Source organism: Micromesistius poutassou (genome assembly GCF_964030765.1).
Source record: "Micromesistius poutassou genome assembly, chromosome: 12".
NCBI lineage: Eukaryota > Metazoa > Chordata > Actinopteri > Gadiformes > Gadidae > Micromesistius > Micromesistius poutassou.
In genome coordinates, this window is record NC_140282.1 from 18,000,336 (window position 1) to 18,020,596 (window position 20,261).

Sequence of the window (20,261 nt, forward strand, 5' to 3'; positions counted from 1 at the left end):
GGCCTCTAGTTTCTTAATGCTGTCATATAACGGTAACTGTAACGGTTGCTATAGACAACCTAATAAGATTTCACAAACTAGAGACACAGCAACATAAAATTATTGCCAAGCAACAAAGTTTGTTTTACATTTAAATTTATACTCAAAATGAATTGTAATGAAATCACGGGTGTGATGGCATCTCCATCACAACCATGTCCATAATTTAAAGTGTAACATATACTTTGAAAGGAGCAGAGGGCCATGAAAGCATAGATATACCATTTTTACAGTAGGACAAACACAGGTGTGCCTCATGACACAAATGCTCCTTATATGTACCAGTGCACGAGTAGTAGCCTTACTTTCTTTTCCCCTCCGTTTTCCTTTTCAGCGTTTCAGGAATTTCTCTGTAAAGATGGACTCATTGCAAAAACGCTTTCTAGCTGTAGAAACGCTGTAGTACATATTCAAGGCCACTATGTGGAGCTGGTTCTCCACAAAAAAAGAAGACGACAAGGCGGAGCATGCACATCAAGTCTACGCGCTCTATACAAACATGCAGTCGAGGAGGAGAAAGCAGTTGTTAAACCTTGTAGCTTGAGCAGAAAATACTTTTTGATGTACAGTTAGTAATTAAATTTACCAAGGGTCTGTATTTAAAGCTACAAAAATAATACAAATCAAATCAAACAAAACATTTTTGACGGAACTCTAACGTTGCCCAGCTGGTAGGGGGGCAATGACGTCATAGTTTGCGTATCAGGCGTCCCCACGAAAACGCATTGGGCCGTTTATTTTCTTTTTCACCCTGGGACCTGGTTTCAAAAAAGTGTGTTTTCGGGCACCGAAAATGCCAGATCTGTCTGGACGGTCGGCCCAAACGCACAAGACTTCTGCGTTTTCACATAATAAAACTTTTCCTCCTACCCGTGCCCTGGTACATAAAAAGAGCAGACTAATAATTGTGAGTATAAGTGTTATGAGGGACAACTGTGATTGTCCTACAATGATACCTCTGTGGAACAGGTATATTGCTTATGAAGTAAATAGCAATGTCTTTGTTTATTGTGGCAATCCATATTGCATGATACATTTCTAGCACTGCCATCACCGTTACTGTATGAAAATAATTAAATTCTCATGATCTCAACATAATAATGAGATGATTTTCTACAATTATGTATAATATATTCAAATGGTCACTGTTTATTACACGTGTGGGCATTGACCATAAGTTTTATTTTTTTAATCCCTTTTCTTTCAGGTTCTGTCCATTTGCCAGAACGTTTTCCCACACAGATCCCCTGCTCCACTGGTCTGCAATATCACACTCTAAAAATACCTTTCTTGTTTCAGTCTGTATTTTTAGAGAAGCCCTACGTTTAGACACAATCAATCCGACTATGAAATAGTAATATTTTACTATTTTCTACTATTTTCACACAACCAGGAAAAATGTCAATATTGTTATTAGTTATTATACATTATTATATTATTATGTTGTGATATTCACAACACATTTGCACCAAGGTACACATCTCAGAACCCACTGTACAGTTCATGAATTGCTGACCCGTTTCTATTACTGTACATTTATTATGTGTGTTCTCTACGTTAGTCTAAATTTATCACGAGAAGGTAAAATGATCTAAATCTACTACAGCAACACACCTATTTACTCATACAGAACATTCTAACGGTGAAGCACACCATGAATTTACTGCTTGTTTATGAAATGAAAGAGAAACTGCTTCGCGCACCGTGTCCCAGGCAAATATTTATGAATGGCTTCGAGACAGGGACGTCGTTGTTGATCCCTCCACCCGTAATGAACCCCCTCCTCTTCCTGATGTTTGGAAGGACCCTAACATAATTTGAGCCAATAGAAATGGAACACTAAAGGACACAGAGAGGGTCTGTATATAAGGCACCGTCCACTGGTATACCTGGTCCCCGTTGACAGTATACGTGTCGTGCGGCTAATAGTGTGATCAAGTGGCCTTAAACATGGTGCGCCTGGCCCTCTCTGTCTTTCTAGTGCTTTGTGTTTCCTTGGTCCAAGAAACATCTTGCCGCCCGTCTCGCACCAGGAAGGCTGTGCCAGGTAAACAGACAGGTAACTCATCGATCTTGCACACGTGGTAAGGTATTTCATGGATATTATTTTAACGATGTTGTACCATTTCATGTAGCTGCAGAGGATGACGACGTCAAATCCCAGTTAGAAAAGCTCTGGCAAGAGGTCAACTCCTTAAAGGAAATGCAGGCTTTGCAGACAGGTATTGACATACACTTAAAAAAAACTACTTACATTTTCTATTGTTAATATTGTTGATGAACACCACTATTTTATGAAAGTGTTTGTACGTGTTTTAGTACATTTCAGTTATTTAGCAAGGCTGAGGTAACTCAACAATGAGGTGATTCATTTTTAAAACCATACCACTGCACACAAGGTCATTGTGTCGCAACAGACCAAGTTAGTTCAGGCTCATGATGTAAGGCCCTGCCTCATCTTTGAGGGAGTGAGAACACTACATTTATTGCAGTGTATCTGATAAAGGCCTTCACATGGTTATAGTATGAAGTGGTTTATAATCATCAGCCATTGAATGTGACTCATAAAGGCCTTTGCTTTGCGCTCCTCAGTTTGCCTGCGAGGGATCAAAGCGGTCGGAAAGTGCTATCTCACAATCGAGGAACCAAAGCACTACCACGAAGCAAACGAAGACTGCATCGCACAGGGGGGCACCCTGGCGACGCCGCGGGACGTGAACGAAAACAACGAGCTGAAAGACTATGCAAAGCGGAGTGCGCCGGGTTCCAAGGACTTTTGGATTGGAGTGGCTGACATTGTGAAAGAGGGCCAGTATGTTGATGTCAACAGTGTGCCCATCAGCTACTGGAACTGGGACCGCTCCAAGAAGCAGCCCACGGGTACCAAGAGGGAGAGCTGTGTTGTTCTGTCCGTGGCTGCACAAGGAAAGTGGTATGATGAGGTCTGCCGCAGCCAGAAAAAATATATTTGCGAATATATTATTCCATAAATTACTATTGCTGTGGAAGGGACCTGGATGGTTGTTGACCCTGAAGGTCATTTGTGCTGGTCATTATTAAAAACAGGCATTCTCTTTCAATTATCCATTGCAGCTTTCCCAAAATTTCCATACTTATTTGCCTACAGTTGTTATCTCACAATTAACCTGGTTTTTGCTATACTTGTTTATGATGTGTAATGTATAAATAAACATAAATGATCAGAGCAAAGTATGCAATGCAACTGTGGGCATGAATATATAGCAGCCGTTTGATACATATACTGTATATCCATTGTGTTCTGATAAAAAAGGTACAAGTAAGGCGTAAGAAGGAGAATACTGTACTGTCTCAGTATGATGGCTAGGATACATCTGGAATGTGTCTAATGAATGAAAAGTCACCTCAAGTTTGCCAAGAAGAATTAACATATGCCAAATAAATAAATTCGATAAATAAATACTTTCACACAATTATTTGATTTATTTTATTTTTCAATGTCAACCATGGTTTATCTAAATTAAGATTTCTGCTCATTTATAAACTGTGCAGTGATAATAGCATATACATTCTACGTATTTATTGGGTTTCACAATTTGTATAATTGTATATTCTGAACCAAAATAGGAACCTTCTTAATAACTAAGCCCAAATACCTCACACCATTGGGATTTGTTTTAATGTTGCAATTCAGGTAGACTATTCGATTCGAGATTTACGTATACTGACCTCTAGCGTCAGAAAATATGTCTTATTATACGACCCGTGTCTACGTCTCTATTTCCATTTGCTGGGGGAAACAACATACAAAACATGATGCATTATTATAAGATAAATGTAGCAACACTGATTACACTCAAGTTAATCAGTATTTGTGCTATTGTGTTTATCTTTGTTGCATAGTATACATAGTCCTTTCGATAATCCTTTAAAAAAATCCTCGTGCAATTCATCCTCCTGGTAAATTGTAATATATATATATATATATATATATATATATATATATATATATATATATATATATATATATGTGTGTGTGTATAAATATAGATTAACTGAAGCTTGTGCATTTCAAACACACAGAATCATTGACAGCCACGCATCCATGGCTCTGACCATCACATCCTCGTTCTGTGACGCGAGCAGAGACGAGCCGACTGAAGTATCGCGTAGTTGCGCACCCGGCCATGTTTCTTTATTGATAGTAGGCTACTCTGTGTGTGTGTACCAGCGTAACAGGGAAAGTGTTGCGATCACTTTGATAAGTCTCGAACTTTCGGCAAGTTTTATTTTGTTTTCCGATCGGCCGCACCGACAGCGAGCCAAACACAAACCATGGCCGTGTCCACCTCCGTGATGTTGCGCCGTTGACACCACCCCCCCCCCCCTTGTCCGCCTACTACTAGACGTGTGTCTAAAACTGTCGTCCAAATGGAAATGGTGCCTAGCGAGGAGAACCAGCTCGTACCCAAAGAGGTGAGATTTGTTTTTTTTTAAATAGACCCCTTCACAGATCTTTTGAAAAGGACACCTAATTGTAATTGGGAACATCTTTTTCTGGCGGCCACGCCAGAAAAAACATGTTTTATTATTTCAAAGAAAGTTCGGTCCCGAACAGGTCATCGTGCAACCCGTCTTTTTTTAATCACACGGTTTCGCAGTAAACACGAACAGTGAACACTGAAGCTACGTGCGACCGGGACGGCCTTTACGCGACGAAGCTATCCCGGGTTAGCCCGTTCGTTAGCACTTGGGCTAGTTAAAGCGCAGCGGGTCGGACAATATGACAAACGGTGGGGGTGGTATTTCCGATCATTTCCGATCATTTCACTGAGGTGACTGACGGCGAACACTAAATGGTTCATCGGGATTTTTCGCACGGGGGGGGGGGATAGTGGGGTCGTCTCCACTTGTCAAGCAGTAACCACATAGCTCTCAAAACAAAAGCCAGCTGTGGCGTTAAAGAGCTAGCGGTGCGCTGGTGGTGGTGGTGGTCAGCTCCGGGGCTACCACCTAGCCACTCGCGACGGAGCTAACGCTGGCTGTGCTTAGTGTTTATGATCGTGTACCACCGACGGACTCCTCGGTTGTCAGGAATAAACACGAATGCGTTAATAAAGCCATCCCTGCTCGTGTCATTTTTGGTGTAAAAAAAAAAAAAAAAAATGCGCATTCGAAGAATCACTCGACTCGACTTGACTTTATGTGTGCTGTCAACAACAGCGCCGATACGTAGAGGAGCTAACACTAGATGACATTGTGAATTTCCTCGTTTAGAAAAAGATGACACACACGTTCAGGGTTCCCTGTTTTTTTTTAAATAGCTTCTGGCTTTTTTGACATTAAAACCCAGTTCATGTTGGTTCAGTGGAAGCGTTGTTTTTAGTTTATTTGTTGTGAACGTCTACGTATGTAACTTTAGTATCTTTTGAATTGTTAAAAGTATCCTTTCATTGAAGACAAATATGTACATTCGAGTTTATTTGAAACGATTAATCCAAACCATCATACTCATTGTTGACGTATTCTGTTAGGCTGTTGCCTTTCTGGATTGAACTTGTCATTTGAGCTAGTTTTATTTTATTTTAAATATGAGCCAGTACTGGTTCTTCATAATATCTTTACAAAATAAAAGCATCTGAATAGCCTGACAACAGAATATGTAACCTTTTATAGCGGTAGTATTTGGCTCTGTAAAACAAACCAATATAAGACATATTTTCTTATTTCATTACATCTCCTATGATATGCTTTGGGGCACGTCCCATTGGTGATTGAACTGGCCTTCTTGTCCCCTCATGGTACATGGAAACAAGTCACATAGATGTCCATTTTCTATAGTCTAATCGTTGTAACACAAATGTATTAATTGGCCTGTTTGACATTGAAATGGTATTTTGTTATTTGTTTGATAATTTGAGCATCGCAGTGGATCTGGGTGGGGAGCAAATAACAATTTGTTTCCCACCCACTTGGGTGCAACTAGATTACATGATAAGGATAACTGCAACTGCACCCTGTGCATAAAGATTGTTTGAGTTTTAAATGGAAAATATCAATGAATGTTGAGCGAGTTTTGTTTTGCCTGGTGAGGTTTTTTGCCTGAGTAATTTGTTTTGCCTTAGATGCTTCACAATTGGTCCCTGGTAAATAAATACCTTTATTTTGTCAATGAACATCCATGTCAGCGTTGGAAATGCCAAATCTATTGAGTATTTGACTCAACAATTTTCCTCTGTTATCAATTTTGTTTTAATGATCTTTATAATGATCTTTATTCTCGTAACTTACAACTGCACTTGAACTTTGTAGTACTTGTAGGTTTGTACATTATGCAATGTTCAGTTGGTTTTTATAGCTTCTAGAGCGTTTTATAGTACTGCTGCCTCATCCAGGGCTTAATCTGAGCACTGCACCCTCTATTACAATGCTGTTTTGTGCTATATGTATCAAGTTATTTAATTGTGCTACACTCCTGTTAGAATCAATGATTGATTACACTCATTTACTTGCCTTTATTATCATCCAATCCCTCTTTTCTGTCCAAACATGATGTTATTTTACAACGGCATCATAGTATGTTGAGTAACTGAAGGAAGAAAGTGAACTGCTGAGCTTGATCTGCAGTCTATGTTGCATGTAGTTCAACCAGTTTGTTTGGTTTGGTTTATTTATTTATTTCTTAGATAGGAGATGGTTTTGGTTTCGTTTGTGTTGACCCCAACATCTCCACTTGGGTTATTAGGGTATGTTTTGGAGTTGCAGACAGTCTTTGTTTGATGAGATGAAGAAGAAGTTTTCCCAGGTATAGACATGCCATTTGTGTGCATGAGATTGCAATATGCACGCGATCTGTTTGTTTGCCATTACACCATCCAAAACGTACAGAGAATGTTAACTGCTCAGTGGCATCAGGTGGGTGTGATAGTCACACACGCATGCATATGAATGCTTTATTTATCTTACTAAGGCAGACAATAACCCAGTCTTCTACTGTTATGTCATGGTTAGCTCAGTTAGTTAATATGGTTCCTTAAATTTTAAATACCACTGTGCGGAACGTGGATTTTGCAAAAAGCGATGTTTAGCTGTTAGCTGTTAGCCCCCAAAGAGTCATCGTGTAATCTTAACACTGCTTTGAATTACCTGATTTGGACATATTCCTGTGTGTGTATCAGTCCGAGTTAGCCAATATTAACACCATGCTATGGCTGTTTGTTTATACACCTTTTTATATTCAGATTGTCAGATGAATTTGTGTTTTGGTCGGCCTAATCGTTGGCCACTGTTTGGCTTTGTTTTTAAAATGGAATGGATTTTTGTGTGTCTCTGTATGTCTTGCGGTTTTATATTAATCAAGCTTAATGATGCATTCCTCCGAGTGGGGACTCATAACACAAAATAATTACTGTGGTACCGTTGACGTTTTCCTCTACAGTATGACGTTGGCAGTGGCACACACAGCCTCAGGAATGTTCCATCCCTTCTCTTATACTAACTTGAGGCTTTACACAAGTGCATCATGTTGGAAGTCACTTAAATGCCCGCCAGGCGCTTGGACAAATGTGTGAAATGTTTTTTCTCTCTCTCTTTGCAGATTGAAAATGCTGCGGAGGAGCCCAGAGTGCTGTGTATCATTCAGGATACCACCAACTCCAAGACGGTCAACGAAAGGCTGACCGTCAACCTTCCAGCGTCCACGTCCCTCTCCAAACTTCACGAAGACGTGGCCCACAAAGCCGGCTACGTGATCGGCACCTTTGACCTTGCATGGGGCAACATATCCGAAATGGTAGGTCCATTTTAAAACCAGAATGCAGTTGGAACCATTTTTTGCGAATGAGTCATACTGAACGGGCAGCGTACGAGTTTAAACATGCGCTCACCGTCTGCACCGAAAGGGTTTCCGTGGGTGTTGTGTGCATGTATTTAATGCACTCCTCTTTTTGGTACGTGAGCTTTGGCTAATCCGGCCACTGATCCAGGCCAGAGCCCAGGTTGTGTTGTTATCTCACATAGTAGGTCAGTGGATTAAGGCTTGTTTCCACTGAAGCCTTGATAACTCCTCAGCCTGCTCATAAGGAAAAAAAAAAAAAAAAAACACTCTTTGTTGATCGTCTGTTGGGTTCAACATACACTTTCGTGACTGCATTATTTAACTTTCAATAATATGACAACGTACGTTCACGTCTGTGTATAGCGTGTGTGAAAACCAGCATGTTATGTATATATCCGGTTGTTTTTTCGTGACCACGCCGTGTCCTCTTTACCAGACCCCACTGGATCAAAGCAGTGCGATTACACTCTCAGAGTCTGGTTTTGAGGCCGGCAAGAGGAATTTCCTACAGCTCACTGACAGAGATGGAGAGCAACCCCAGATGGCGTCGGTGAGTGCCTAATTACACCCAGTGAAAAATAAACCACTTTTGGTCGGGGGGGGGACTTTTGTGTCACAGCTGCAATAGCCCGAATTGTCTGCAATCCTGTTATTTGTGTCCTTTTTTGCACTCAGGATGAGTCAGGGACCGCAGACAGCAGTGGCTTGGATGATAGTTCCCAAGAGCGTTTCATCGGACCACTGCCAAGGGAGAGCAGTGGTGGATGTAGCAGTGACTACAGCAGCCCCTCCTACTCCTACTCTTCTATACTGAACAAGTCTGAGACAGGTGAGGCCGCGGGCCGACGGCTGATTCATATGTTAAATCCCCCACCAGGAAGAATAACACTCACGCTCCCCGTCCAACCTCTTTTTGATCTTGCCACAGGATACGTAGGCTTGGTGAATCAGGCCATGACCTGCTATCTGAACAGCCTCCTACAAACGCTGTTCATGACCCCAGAGTTCAGAAATGCACTGTACAAGTAAGAAGTTCAAAGCTCGACGCTGCAAACGTTGCATTTCATAGTAAGGCTAGCGTTGTTATACATATTTTAACAATGTAAATTAATTTTACAGCTGGGAGTTTGAGGAATCTGAAGAGGACTCGGTCACCAGCATCCCTTACCAGTTACAAAGACTGTTTGTTCTGCTGCAGACCAGTAAGAAACGGGCAATTGAGACCACAGATGTGACGAGGAGTTTTGGCTGGGACAGTAGTGAGGGTGAGTATTGTATAAAGAGAAACCATCACGCTTGGCTATTTTCTTACACAGGATGGCACTGCTCCATGTGTGTGTGTAGTCTGCAACATCATCTTCATTTCCGCAAAACAATATGCAAATGTTGGAGAATTTGCTACATTGGGCTCGTATTTCAGTTCTCCAATTGTCCGATTTCTGGGGAATTTTGTAAACAAAATTTCTTTTGCATATTTTCTCAGCGAAAACATGTTGTAGACCGTGACCGTTTCCCAACACAAACATTAGCCAAGTGTGACAGTTCCCCTTTCTTTTATTCCTATCCGGTCTTTCTGTCAAGGGCTAGTAAATCAGCTCAAAACATGACAATATTACCATTGTTAATGTAATTTTTCACAGTAATATGGTGTAATGTAAGATTTTACATTATATGCTTTTGTCCGAGCCTAATGGGAAAATAAAGTCAAAATATATATCAAAATGTATGTATATTATAATTATCTATCGTACATCTAATCATATTCACTTTGTGTTATCAATTCAGCCTGGCAGCAGCATGATGTCCAGGAGCTGTGCAGAGTCATGTTTGACGCTCTGGAACAAAAATGGAAGCTGACTGAACAGGTGAGAGAAAGTGACAGCCTTGCGCATGCATTTAGATTGCCCCGTATGAGTTAAATCAAAAGGGCTACTGTAGGACGAGGGGAGAGGGTCAATAAAGCTCTGGTGGCTTGCTATTTCTGATATCACGAGTTGGTGCAAACTGTCAACCCTTCGGTGTGTGTGTCTGTGAGGGTCTTTGTGCCTTGCAGCTACTGCGTCTGAAGATGTGATCTCCTCTGCTACGTTTGTGACACAATTAACACATGCCTTATGGAGGCTGACTCCGGGGCCGTCTCTATGATTTAAAGTGAAACCAAAGGTCACTCCTTTTGGAAAGAAAAAGAATAACTTGAACAATGAGACACGGAGAGGTTTGCTAACCGATGTTTAAAAGATCAGTACCTTTTTATGCAAACACAATGTTAACAAATCTTGTGTAAACTATTATTAAGTATTAATGTAATGTACTCTACTATAACGTACAAATGTAATTGCTCTGTATTATGTCTACCATTTGGTCACAATCCACATGGGTTGACTTTCACGATGGGTCCCCGTCAGGCTGACCTGATCAACCAGCTATACCAGGGAAAGCTGAAGGACTACGTACGCTGTCTGGAGTGTGGCAACGAGAGCTGGAGAAACGACACCTACCTGGATATCCCTCTTGTCATCCGACCGTTCGGAGCCAGCCAGGTTTTTGGCAGTGTGGTGCGTCAACGTCTCGTGTCGCTTTGCCTTGTGTACCTCTTTTTCCCCCCATTGCAAGCAACCCTAAACGTGTGCTGGTTCTCTGCGTGTACTGCTCTGCACCTTATTTCTCGTAATACTCGTGTGTGCCACAATAATGGTGTGTCATCTGCACTTGCCGTCACAGGAAGAGGCTTTGCAGGCATTCGTCCAACCAGAAACCCTGGATGGGGCCAACCAGTACTTCTGTGAGCGATGCAAGAAAAAATGTGATGCTCGTAAGGTGAGCATACTAAAAAGAAAACTGCGACAGAGCAGAGGTGCTGAGCAAAGCTAGTGAATCGTCATTGTACCGTGTTTGTAATCAATGCTCTCTCCTCTCAGGGGCTGAGGTTTTTGCACTTCCCCTACTTGCTGACACTACAGCTCAAGCGCTTTGACTTTGATTACACCACTATGCATCGGATCAAACTCAACGACCGAATGACCTTCCCAGACGAGTTGGATATGAGTCCCTTCATGGATGTAGAAGACGAGGTGAGAGCATGACCATAACTTGATTTGTGTCTTTTAGTGACCCAATTAATTTGAATCAATCAATTTTAATTTGCCCTGATTGTTGTCTGCGAATGCTTTTCTCTCTAGAAGTCACCGCAGACCGAGAGCTGCACGGACAGTGGAGCAGAAAATGAAGGCAGTTGCCACAGTGACCAGATGAGTAATGACTTTGCCACAGACGACTGTGTTGATGAAGGCATCTGCTTAGACAGCACGGGCAGCGCAGAGCGAGGGTTGAAGCCAAAGGTAGCTGAAACAGCGGTAATATTTGCTTTAGACTTAAAGGCCCATATTGTTTGAGTGGTTAAACCATCGCAACACTCTCTCTAACCAGGCTTTACTAAAACATCTGTTAACGATGGTATTATGTCACGTGTTGAAGAGCGTTTAGCACGTGCACGCCATCACCCGAAGGGTTAACGATGGTTTGTCCTTTTAGAACTTAATCTAATTTGTAAAAGTTTGTGTGCAGGAAACTGTGAATAGAACACCACACAATATCATCTTGTGTCGCTGACCAAATGGCTGCTGCTATAGTTTACATTTGTGGCGAGGCTCGCCCATGCCCAATGCTGTTGAAGTAAAGCCAGGAGATGACGGTTATGATGGTTTACCCACCCAGAGTAGAGTTCACGTTTTTTAATTACTGTTGTGGTTGTGTCTGTCTGCATTACAATCGGTTGTTTCCTCCGTCCCCATCTGCAGAATTCGCTGACTTTCGAGCTCTTCTCTGTGATGGTGCACTCTGGGAGTGCTGCAGGCGGCCACTACTATGCCTGTATCAAGTCCTTCACTGACGGCCAGTGGTACAGTTTCAACGACCAGCATGTCAGTAAGGTAAGCATCGCCAAAAGGACCTCCTCGACCAACACAACACTATTGCACGATGAGACTCAACGATTCACAAGGCTCAGCTGTGGAAAGCCAACCGCGTTTGTGTGTGTGTTGGTGTGTGTGTGTGTAGATCTCCCAAGAAGACATCAGGAAGACCTATGGAGGGTCCACAGGAAGCAGAGGCTATTATTCCAGTGCCTTTGCCAGGTCAGTTGGTGCTGGCTGCTGTGGTTCACTCAGTACAGTTACTTTTACATGGTTAGTAGTCAGCATATAAGATCAATCGGGCGGCGAATTGCAGTGCGTATCCGACATCCCGGCGGAGAACTGCGAATGCTCGAGGGGTCAGATTACGGATACGGAGTAGTATACTTTAGTCTTTACTTGCATACTGTATGTGCAGCTCATTCATATTCATTATGACTGCCGGTATATGTCATTTTCTATATGTAAATACTGGTAATGGATTGGGTATTGCTACTTTTCTGTGTTTTTCAATGTTGTTGTTATAAGGGGGGCGATTGTACCAATCTGACTTTTTATGGCCCTTGCGCACATAATCAGTTAATTATGTGAAAAGGTTAAAAGACCCTGACACTGTTTAATAATTCAAATATAAATGTAGTTAACGTTGATGCTTCCCCCCCCCCCCCTTTCCCACAGCTCTACGAATGCCTATATGCTGATTTATAGGTTGAAAGATCCTTCAAGAAACACAAGTAAGGGTTTTTGTCTTAAATTGAGACTACAGCATAAAAAGGGTGACTGACCTTGGCACTATGGTGTCAGCTGGTTATCATATAACCAGTATGATTGGAGTCATTCAATTATATCCACGCCTGCCAAGTTATTGGTACATAAAATAAACACCACATCAGACATCACGGTGTGCCCATTCAGTCGGTGAATCGAATGTTTTAATCACCACAAAATGGTGTAACTTCAAGTGCTGTTAGTTGTGCCTGCGTTCTGCTCTCTGAATGTGTGGTGATGGTGTCTGTGATTGACAGAGTATTTAGATCCGGAGGACTTCCCTCAGCACATTAAGCATCTGGTCCAGAAGGAGAAGGAGTCCGAGGAGCAGGAGAAGCGACAGAGGGAGATTGAACGCAACACATGCAAGGTAAGCCAACAAGGTTCTGTGTTTTTGTGTTTGCCCTCCAATTCAGTCGGTTATGTCTGTTTCTTTCATTTATTATTATTTTTATTATATCATTTTTATTATATCATTTAAATGTTTTTTTTCTTGTATGCATTTTCCTTCTCAGATTAAACTGTTCTGCCTGCATCCTGGGAAGATGTTGACCATGATTGAGAACAAGCTGGAAGTGCACAAGGATAAAACCCTCAGGGAGGCAACACAGATGGCCTACAAGGTAGGCTACGTCTAATGACGGAAGACGGGTAGCTTGTGTCCTTTTTGTTCATTAAAGCAAACGAATAACGCAACGAAAAGATGCGTTTTTTAAATGGAATCATTTCCTGTTCGGATTCTATAGGGCTTCAGGGATGTGAAGTCAAGATGAGCGTGTGGTTTGATCCCATTGTGTTTTTTTTTTAGGCCTTTAGATCAGAGATCACTCTGCTCTCAGATCAAGATAAGCAAGGCAGGTCATGTGCTCTGTGTGTTGTCTCGTCACCCAGCTGCTGGAGCTGGACGGCGTGGTTCCTCCGGACTGCTGCCGCCTGGTGAAGTACGACGAGTTCCACGAGTATCTGGAGCTCTCGTACGAGGACGACGAGGACACGCCCATGGGCATGCTGCTGGGCGGGGTCAAGACCTCGTACATGTTCGACCTGCTGCTGGAGACGCGTCGGCCGGAGCAGGTGTTTCAGCCCTACCGGCCTGGAGGTCAGTAGGTCGCCGTAGGACTACGCAGACCGCTTTAAAACCTTTTTTTTTTTTTTTTGCTTTTAACATTTTCAGAGGGAGAGGTTTATCTGTATGGCTATGTCTTCTCTTGGCGCTAATCAAGATTATATGCAGCAGATAATATTATGGTTTATTATGTAGTATTGATAATGAACTTTCATGATCTTGCAAACTGTCTTCAGTTTGCTAGATCAGGTCAGAAAGGTACGTCTACTGTCATTTGCTTGTGCGTCATTCCAATGTGTGTGTCGTCCCTGGGTGATGTGTGTGTGTGTGTGTGTGTGTGTGTGTGTGTGTGTGTCTGCAGAGGTGATGGTGAAGGTTCACGTCGTGGACCTGAAGAACGACACCATTGTTCCTCCCATCAGTGTCAGGGCTTACCTGAACCAGAGCGTTACGGAGTTCAAGCAGCTCATCGCGCAGGTAGCCGTTGTCTTGTTTCCCTTCTCCCAGTAACGCCTTCGTACCCACTGTACACCGTCCGTCGATGGAAGAGAGTGGGCGTGTCCGACGCATGGGGTAAAACACGATCTGCGTATGACGTGTGTATGGCGACTATCGAACCACTTATTTAGTCACCGAGAGGCTAGATCGGGAAAATATGTTTTTGCCAGACGCGCTGCTTGTTCAAAGAATCACTTAAAAATGGGTACTGCGTTTTGTTGGTTTTATTAGAGATAAGTTAAAAACGTTCCATGGTAGCATAGTCCTAAAGTGATCTGTGCTAAAGTGCGTTAAATGTTAATAGATTGTGCGGTCAGCAAAGTTGGACTTCCCCCGTCCACCCCCTCTCATCTCAAACATTTCATTCAAGAAAAACCTCGCGTGAACAGCTGACTTTTACCACTGATCCTGACTGACGTAGCCCCAACACCACGTGACCTGTCAGTCTGCCTATACCTGTCACCAACAACGTGCGTATGACGTGATCTGATTGGCCGACGGATCCGTCGCTGCCTGAAAAACTTTTCTCAACTTTTGGACGCAAGAGACGGAGCCGATTTGACGGACGGACCCACAATGCATTTCGGGAGCGTCCCCATGTAAAGTCAATGAGATCCGTCGACGGACGTGTACAGTGGGTACGAGGCGTAAGTCTTGGGAGTCGGATTCAGATTGTGTGCACCGTCACGGCCTGGGAGCGGACAGTGGAGGCTTTGTGTGTGACTCTCTCTTTGGTGTGTGTGCTGTTGTCATGTGTTCTCCAGGCCACGGGGCTCTGTGCAGAGACCATGCGAGTGGTGCTGGAACGCTGCTACAACGACCTCCGCCTGCTCTTTGTTCCCAACAAGACTCTGAAAGCTGAAGGCTTCTTCAGGAGCAACAAGGTGCGGTTGCCCTTTTCACGTTATTTTTTTTTTTATAGCCAAACAGTGAATTTAATTTGTCTTCCTTTGCCAAGCCACTCACTCACTCACATCCTGTCTCGTTGTGATTGCCCCTCAGATTTTCGTGGAGAGCTCTGATTCCCCAGACCAACAGGTCACGTTCACCGACTCCCACTTGTGGAAGTTGCTGGATCGCCATGGGAACACGATTCGACTGATGGTACTGCTTCCAGAGCAGTTGCCCGGCGCCCTGACCAACAGAACTGCCGGCCAGCGAGCAGGCGGTGCCTCGGACGGCTCCTTCGAGGGCTCAAAGGCCAGCAGGAAGCCCGTGGAGGCGATCCTGGAGGAGAGCACCGAGAAGCTCAAAAGCCTCTCCTACCAGCAGCAGCAGCAGCAGGGCTCCAGCAACAGCGACAGCCAGAAGAGCTCGGACACTAGCGACTTTGAGCACATCGAGTCCCCAACTCAGGAACTGGACTCTTGCTCCTCCTCCGCGTCGGCGGCGGCGGACAACAGAGAGCTGGAGGACCGGATCCAGGCGGCGGCGGCGGCGGCGGGGGTGAGCGGCGGCGGCGGCGGCGGCGGCGCCGGCCCCGCCCCCCCCTCCTCCTCCTCGGACCCCGACAACCAGTTTGCCGGCGGCGGCGAGGAGCGCTCGGACTCGGAGGTGCACAACGACCGCAGCACCAGCTCGGTGGACAGCGACATCCTGAGCTCCAGCCACAGCAGCGACACGCTGTGCAACGCCGACAGCGGGGCCGCCGTCCAGCTGGCCAACGGGCTGGACTCGCACGGCATCACCAGCAGCCGCCGCTCCAAGGCCCACGAGGGCAAGAAGGAGACCTGGGACACGGCGGAGGAGGACTCCGGCACGGACAGCGAGTACGACGACAACGGCAAAAGCAAAGCCAGCGGCAGCAGCGCGCCGTTCGTGTACTTCCGGGTGTCGGAGCCGCGTGCCCACGGCGAGGCGTCCGGAGACGCCCAGAAATGTACTTGCTACTTTCTTTCTTTTTTTTTTTAAATGTTTTTAAATATTTAGAGTTTAGAGATATTTTAACAGTTTGTGGATGAGGAAAAATGACAACACAACACATTAATGTAGGTGACTTACCAAAGATCTGCATTTGAGAACCAAAGTGGAAAGCTGCTTGTATTGTTTTATCACATTCTATGCACAGCAGCTGGTATGGGATGCTTTTAAACTGCAGCTGGGGGCCTTTTCACCTTTTTTTTTTTTTTTTTTTTTCCATCAGCCAAGCTTATGTATATCATAGTATTTTAAGTGAATGGGCGATCATCGTTGCTCATCTGTGTCCCACAGGCATACTCGTCCACGTGGATAAGCGGATAACGTTGGCCGCCTTCAAGCAGAACCTGGAGCCCTACGTAGGAGTGGGGTCCACCCAGTTCAAAGTGTTCCGCGTGTACGCCAACAACCAAGAGTTTGAGAGCGTGCGGCTTAACGAAACCCTCTCGTCCTTCTCTGACGATAACAAGGTCTGTATTCTTTTCAGAATTAACCAAGTGTCACATGGTGTTTGTCTTTTTAAACTGGTGTGAGGGTACAGACTCTGATGATGATGATGATGATGATGATGATGAGGGGGCGTGATTTGTACACAATGCAGATAACGATCAGACTAGGAAGAGCACTGAAGAAAGGGGAGTACAGGGTGAAGGTGTACCAACTACTGGTGAATGAAGCAGAGGTATGCACTTCTTGAATTATTGTTGTTTTCCATTTGCAGCCACCGGCAATACTTTTTTTGCTTACTTTTCCTTCTTTCTTTTTGTTATATCCCCCAGCCCTGTAAGTTTCTTGTGGACACAGTGTTTGCGAAAGGCATGACTGTGAGGCAGTCTAAAGAAGAGCTGCTTCCACAAGTAAAAGAACAGTGTAAGCTTGATCTCAGCATTGAGAGGTGAGATTGTTTTGGTGTAGCCACTGTCGTAAACGACACGCAGCCTTTTGAATTCTTGTCCTGTAATTCATTTCTTGGCATTAAAACTGTGTGTGTGTGTGTGTGTGTGTGTGTGTGTGTGTGTGTGTGTGTGTGTGTGTGTGTGTGTGTGTGTGTGTGTGTGTGTGTGTGTGTGTGTGTGTGTGTGTGTGTGTGTGTGTGTGTGTGTGTGTGTGTGTGTCACCAGGTTCCGACTCAGGAAGAAGACATGGAAGAACCCAGGAACCGTGTTCCTGGACTACCATGTCTACGAGGAAGACATCAACATCTCCTCCAACTGGGAGGTCTTTCTGGAGGTCCTTGACGGTAAGAACACGCTTCATATGCAGATGGAGCAGCATTGTTTTTTTTCAGTCAATTACGTTTTTTTTAAGGGACTGGAGTCAGCAGGCACCTCATGATAGGCTATGACATCAATACTTTAGGGCCAATGTTATGTGTGATTGCAATTCTGTAAATATTGTAATCTGATATTATGTTATTTTTTTTCACAACTTTGGTGACTTTCGTCCAAACAGAACATAGTTTATACAATTCAACCATAGGTGAATACACTATAGCCCCCTTTGTAGGACCACATCATTACTTTGCTTCCACTAAGATAAAATGTAGGTTTCTGGCGTTTTCTTTTGTTAAAGAAAAATCTCCACAACCACACAAGTATTACGGCCGCAAAGAATCTCGCTTCTTTTCATGAATCAGCTTTATTTAGTATTTTCTCCCCCCCCCCTCCACTCCATCACTGTATTTGAACTGTCCTCCTCCTGCTCCACTCCACCAGAACCAGAGAAGATGAAGTCCATGTCCCAGCTGGCTGTTCTCACCAGACGCTGGAGCCCCACCCACATGAAGCTAGAGGCCTTCCGCGAGGTGGTTCTAGAGAGCAGCGGTGTGGAAGAGCTCAAGGAAAAGGTGAGGTACCCCCCCCTCGTCTGTGTACTCATGTTTGCTCAAAGAACATAGGCTTTCTTCTCTTCTCCTGACACAATATGTAAGATGTGGTGTCCTTTTATTAATCAAATCGGGACCTTTTTGGAGTTTGAAGTCATTTTGCCGGGTAAACTGAAGGCAGGATGTGTTAGTAGTGTGTGAGTTAAAAGGCTAATCTTGAAACACTATTTTCCTGTGTCTTTGCAGCTTTGTGAAATAAGTGGAATACCACTCGAGAACCTGGAGTTTGCAAAGGTATGTTTGAATCTGTCCCTAAGGAGAACACACTTGAACTCCCCCTAGTTTTGTATTCTCCTTCCTGTTGGCAAGCTGATTAAAGCATTTATGTCTCGTGTTGTGTAGGGGAGAGGAACGTTTCCTTGTGATATCTCCGTGTTGGAGATTCATCAGGATTTGGATTGGAACCCAAAGGTGTCTACTCTCAATGTTTGGCCTCTGTACATCTGTGATGACGGAGCGGTGGTCTTCTACAGGTACATTCAGTGTTTCTCAGCTTTCAATGTTAACGAGCATTAACGTTTGAAGCATAGTACAATTTCAGTTTTTCTTCTGGTGTTGGAATGAGTCACATGCTGTATGTCTCAATATTCCAGCCGCATTTAAAGCATTGTTGCATAATAACGCATAACCATAAAATACTACTAATTCATTACAAATGATTGTTGAAATATAATAGTATCATAGCCAACGCAAATAATTTCCCCTTTTTCTTTGAATTAAACTGTAAGAAACGGACTCACAAATCTAACGGTCACAACTCAAAAACACGTCCAAATATGTCCTATGTCCTCCAGGGACAGCACTGAGGAGCTGATGGACATGTCCGAAGACGAGCGCAACGCGCTCATCAAGAAGGAGAGCAGCCGCCTGCTGAAGACCGGACATCGGGTCAGCTACTCGCCACGCAAAGAAAAGGCCCTGAAGATCTACCTGGACGGGGGCCCAGCTAAAGACTCACCGGCGCAGGACTGAGACGCACCCCCCCCCCCCTCCGCCGCCGTTTTGGATTCTCTTCTTGCTACAAGTGCAGTCGGCCCCCCGGGGACACGGGGGGTGTGTCCCGTATGGGCGTCTTAAAACTTCAAACTTCAGCAGTGCTGTGCAGTCAAACCCGCGGTCACTCTCTCTCAACAGCGTAGAGATTGGCTCTGAAGTCCCACCCGTGCACTATAGTGTAATGTACTGTAAAGTTTTAAAGGGAAGTACAAGAAGCTATGAAATTTAAAGATGAACATATCGTTTAGACGAATCCATTGAAAAACGAGGCCACAGATAACACACACACTGCACGGATAGAACTGTGAAACAGCAGAGTATGAAATCACTGTTTTCATGTGTCCTTTAAAGAAAGCCCTCCTGTAACCTCGAGTGTTTTGCTTCCTAATTTTTGTCGTTAGCTTCATTGGAGACCTCAGCGTTGAGTCGTTGAGTTTAGCATTATCCTATCGTCGCGGCACTCCTTTTGCTCTAGAAGATTTAGGTCTTGAGTTCCCATCTCCTTACGACGGTGGAACCACCAATATGTGTAAGAAAGATCCTAAACATGTATCCTTAATTACCTTTTTGAAGCATCCCGTTTTTTTGTTTGCACTTATTTTTTGCAAATTTTAAATTCCAAAATTTGGTGGTACAAAGCTTTTCAAATTTGGTGGGTCATTTCATAAGCAGTGTTTTCCTTTATATCCTTTTATACATTATAATCTGGTACATAGGCTATTGGTTCATCACATCACCACCTGGAACAGTGAAACAAAGCCAAGCCGGCTATGTTAAGAATCTTTTTTGTTTTGTAAATTATTGATTTGCTGCAGACCTAACGCTCCGATCGGGTTCTGCGGAAGAACTCTGGCACACCTCATCCCTATTTAACCCTTCTTTTTTTTTTTTTTTTTTTTTGCTGGCAACGTTGTGTGGGTCGTTTTCTGTGTGTTGCGTGTGAACGCAATGCGTACCTCTAGTGGGAGCACTGGCGCGTCGTTAAAGTCTGCAGGACAAGGTTGTTTTTTTGATGAGACCGAATCACGTTTTGGCGCTTCTACTGGCTGCTGCTGCTTGATAGTCTTGACTCGCGGGGGTGTAGTCTGCTGGGCTTGCTATACGTTTTGGGCATCACCCAGCCGCGCTAAACCCAGTCCTACAGCACTGCTGGCCTTCTGGAGCTGCCCGCCAGCTGTTCACTGTAGAAATGCCAATATCTGATTTTTTTTTTTTTTTGTTAATTTGTATTTCTTTAAGATTTAAAATCCTGTGTGAACATAGATTCAGATTTTAGAGTTGAATAAAATACTTTTTTCATAACTGGAGTTTTCTATCCATTTATATTGAACACAATTTTAAAAGAAATGAAGCAAAACCAATTTT

At 43.8% G+C, this 20,261-nt stretch overlaps 2 protein-coding genes across 7 annotated transcripts; both read left to right on the plus strand.

Annotated features, from left to right (window-relative positions):
- Window positions 1–1,989: 1,989 nt before the first annotated feature.
- clec3a (C-type lectin domain family 3, member A) lies at window positions 1,990–3,029 on the plus strand (the record flags this gene model as incomplete). Of its 2 annotated transcripts, none has more annotated exons than XM_084475799.1 (3): window positions 1,990–2,098; window positions 2,175–2,261; window positions 2,632–3,029. In XM_084475799.1, the coding sequence occupies 3 exons, from the start codon at window positions 1,990–1,992 to the stop codon at window positions 3,027–3,029; spliced, it is 594 nt and encodes a 197-aa protein (XP_084331925.1). The 2 variants fall into 2 exon arrangements, with proteins under 2 accessions (XP_084331925.1, XP_084331926.1); XM_084475800.1 differs by having other exon boundaries at window positions 2,181–2,261.
- A 1,180-nt stretch (window positions 3,030–4,209) lies between these two features.
- On the plus strand, window positions 4,210–20,192 carry usp47 (ubiquitin specific peptidase 47). Of its 5 annotated transcripts, none has more exons than XM_084475767.1 (29): window positions 4,210–4,494; window positions 6,764–6,823; window positions 7,616–7,810; window positions 8,292–8,405; window positions 8,531–8,684; window positions 8,784–8,880; window positions 8,975–9,120; window positions 9,641–9,720; window positions 10,261–10,410; window positions 10,577–10,672; window positions 10,774–10,926; window positions 11,035–11,208; window positions 11,653–11,784; window positions 11,912–11,988; window positions 12,445–12,500; window positions 12,792–12,904; window positions 13,050–13,157; window positions 13,426–13,633; window positions 13,962–14,077; window positions 14,863–14,982; window positions 15,101–15,977; window positions 16,310–16,485; window positions 16,617–16,697; window positions 16,795–16,910; window positions 17,137–17,255; window positions 17,731–17,861; window positions 18,087–18,134; window positions 18,243–18,373; window positions 18,695–20,192. In XM_084475767.1, the coding sequence occupies exons 1-29, from the start codon at window positions 4,450–4,452 to the stop codon at window positions 18,870–18,872; spliced, it is 4,251 nt and encodes a 1,416-aa protein (XP_084331893.1). In that variant the 5' UTR covers window positions 4,210–4,449; the 3' UTR covers window positions 18,873–20,192. The 5 variants fall into 5 exon arrangements, with proteins under 5 accessions (XP_084331893.1, XP_084331895.1, XP_084331894.1 ...); XM_084475769.1 differs by having other exon boundaries at window positions 11,035–11,193; XM_084475768.1 differs by having other exon boundaries at window positions 11,038–11,208.
- The last annotated feature ends 69 nt before the right edge of the window (window positions 20,193–20,261 follow it).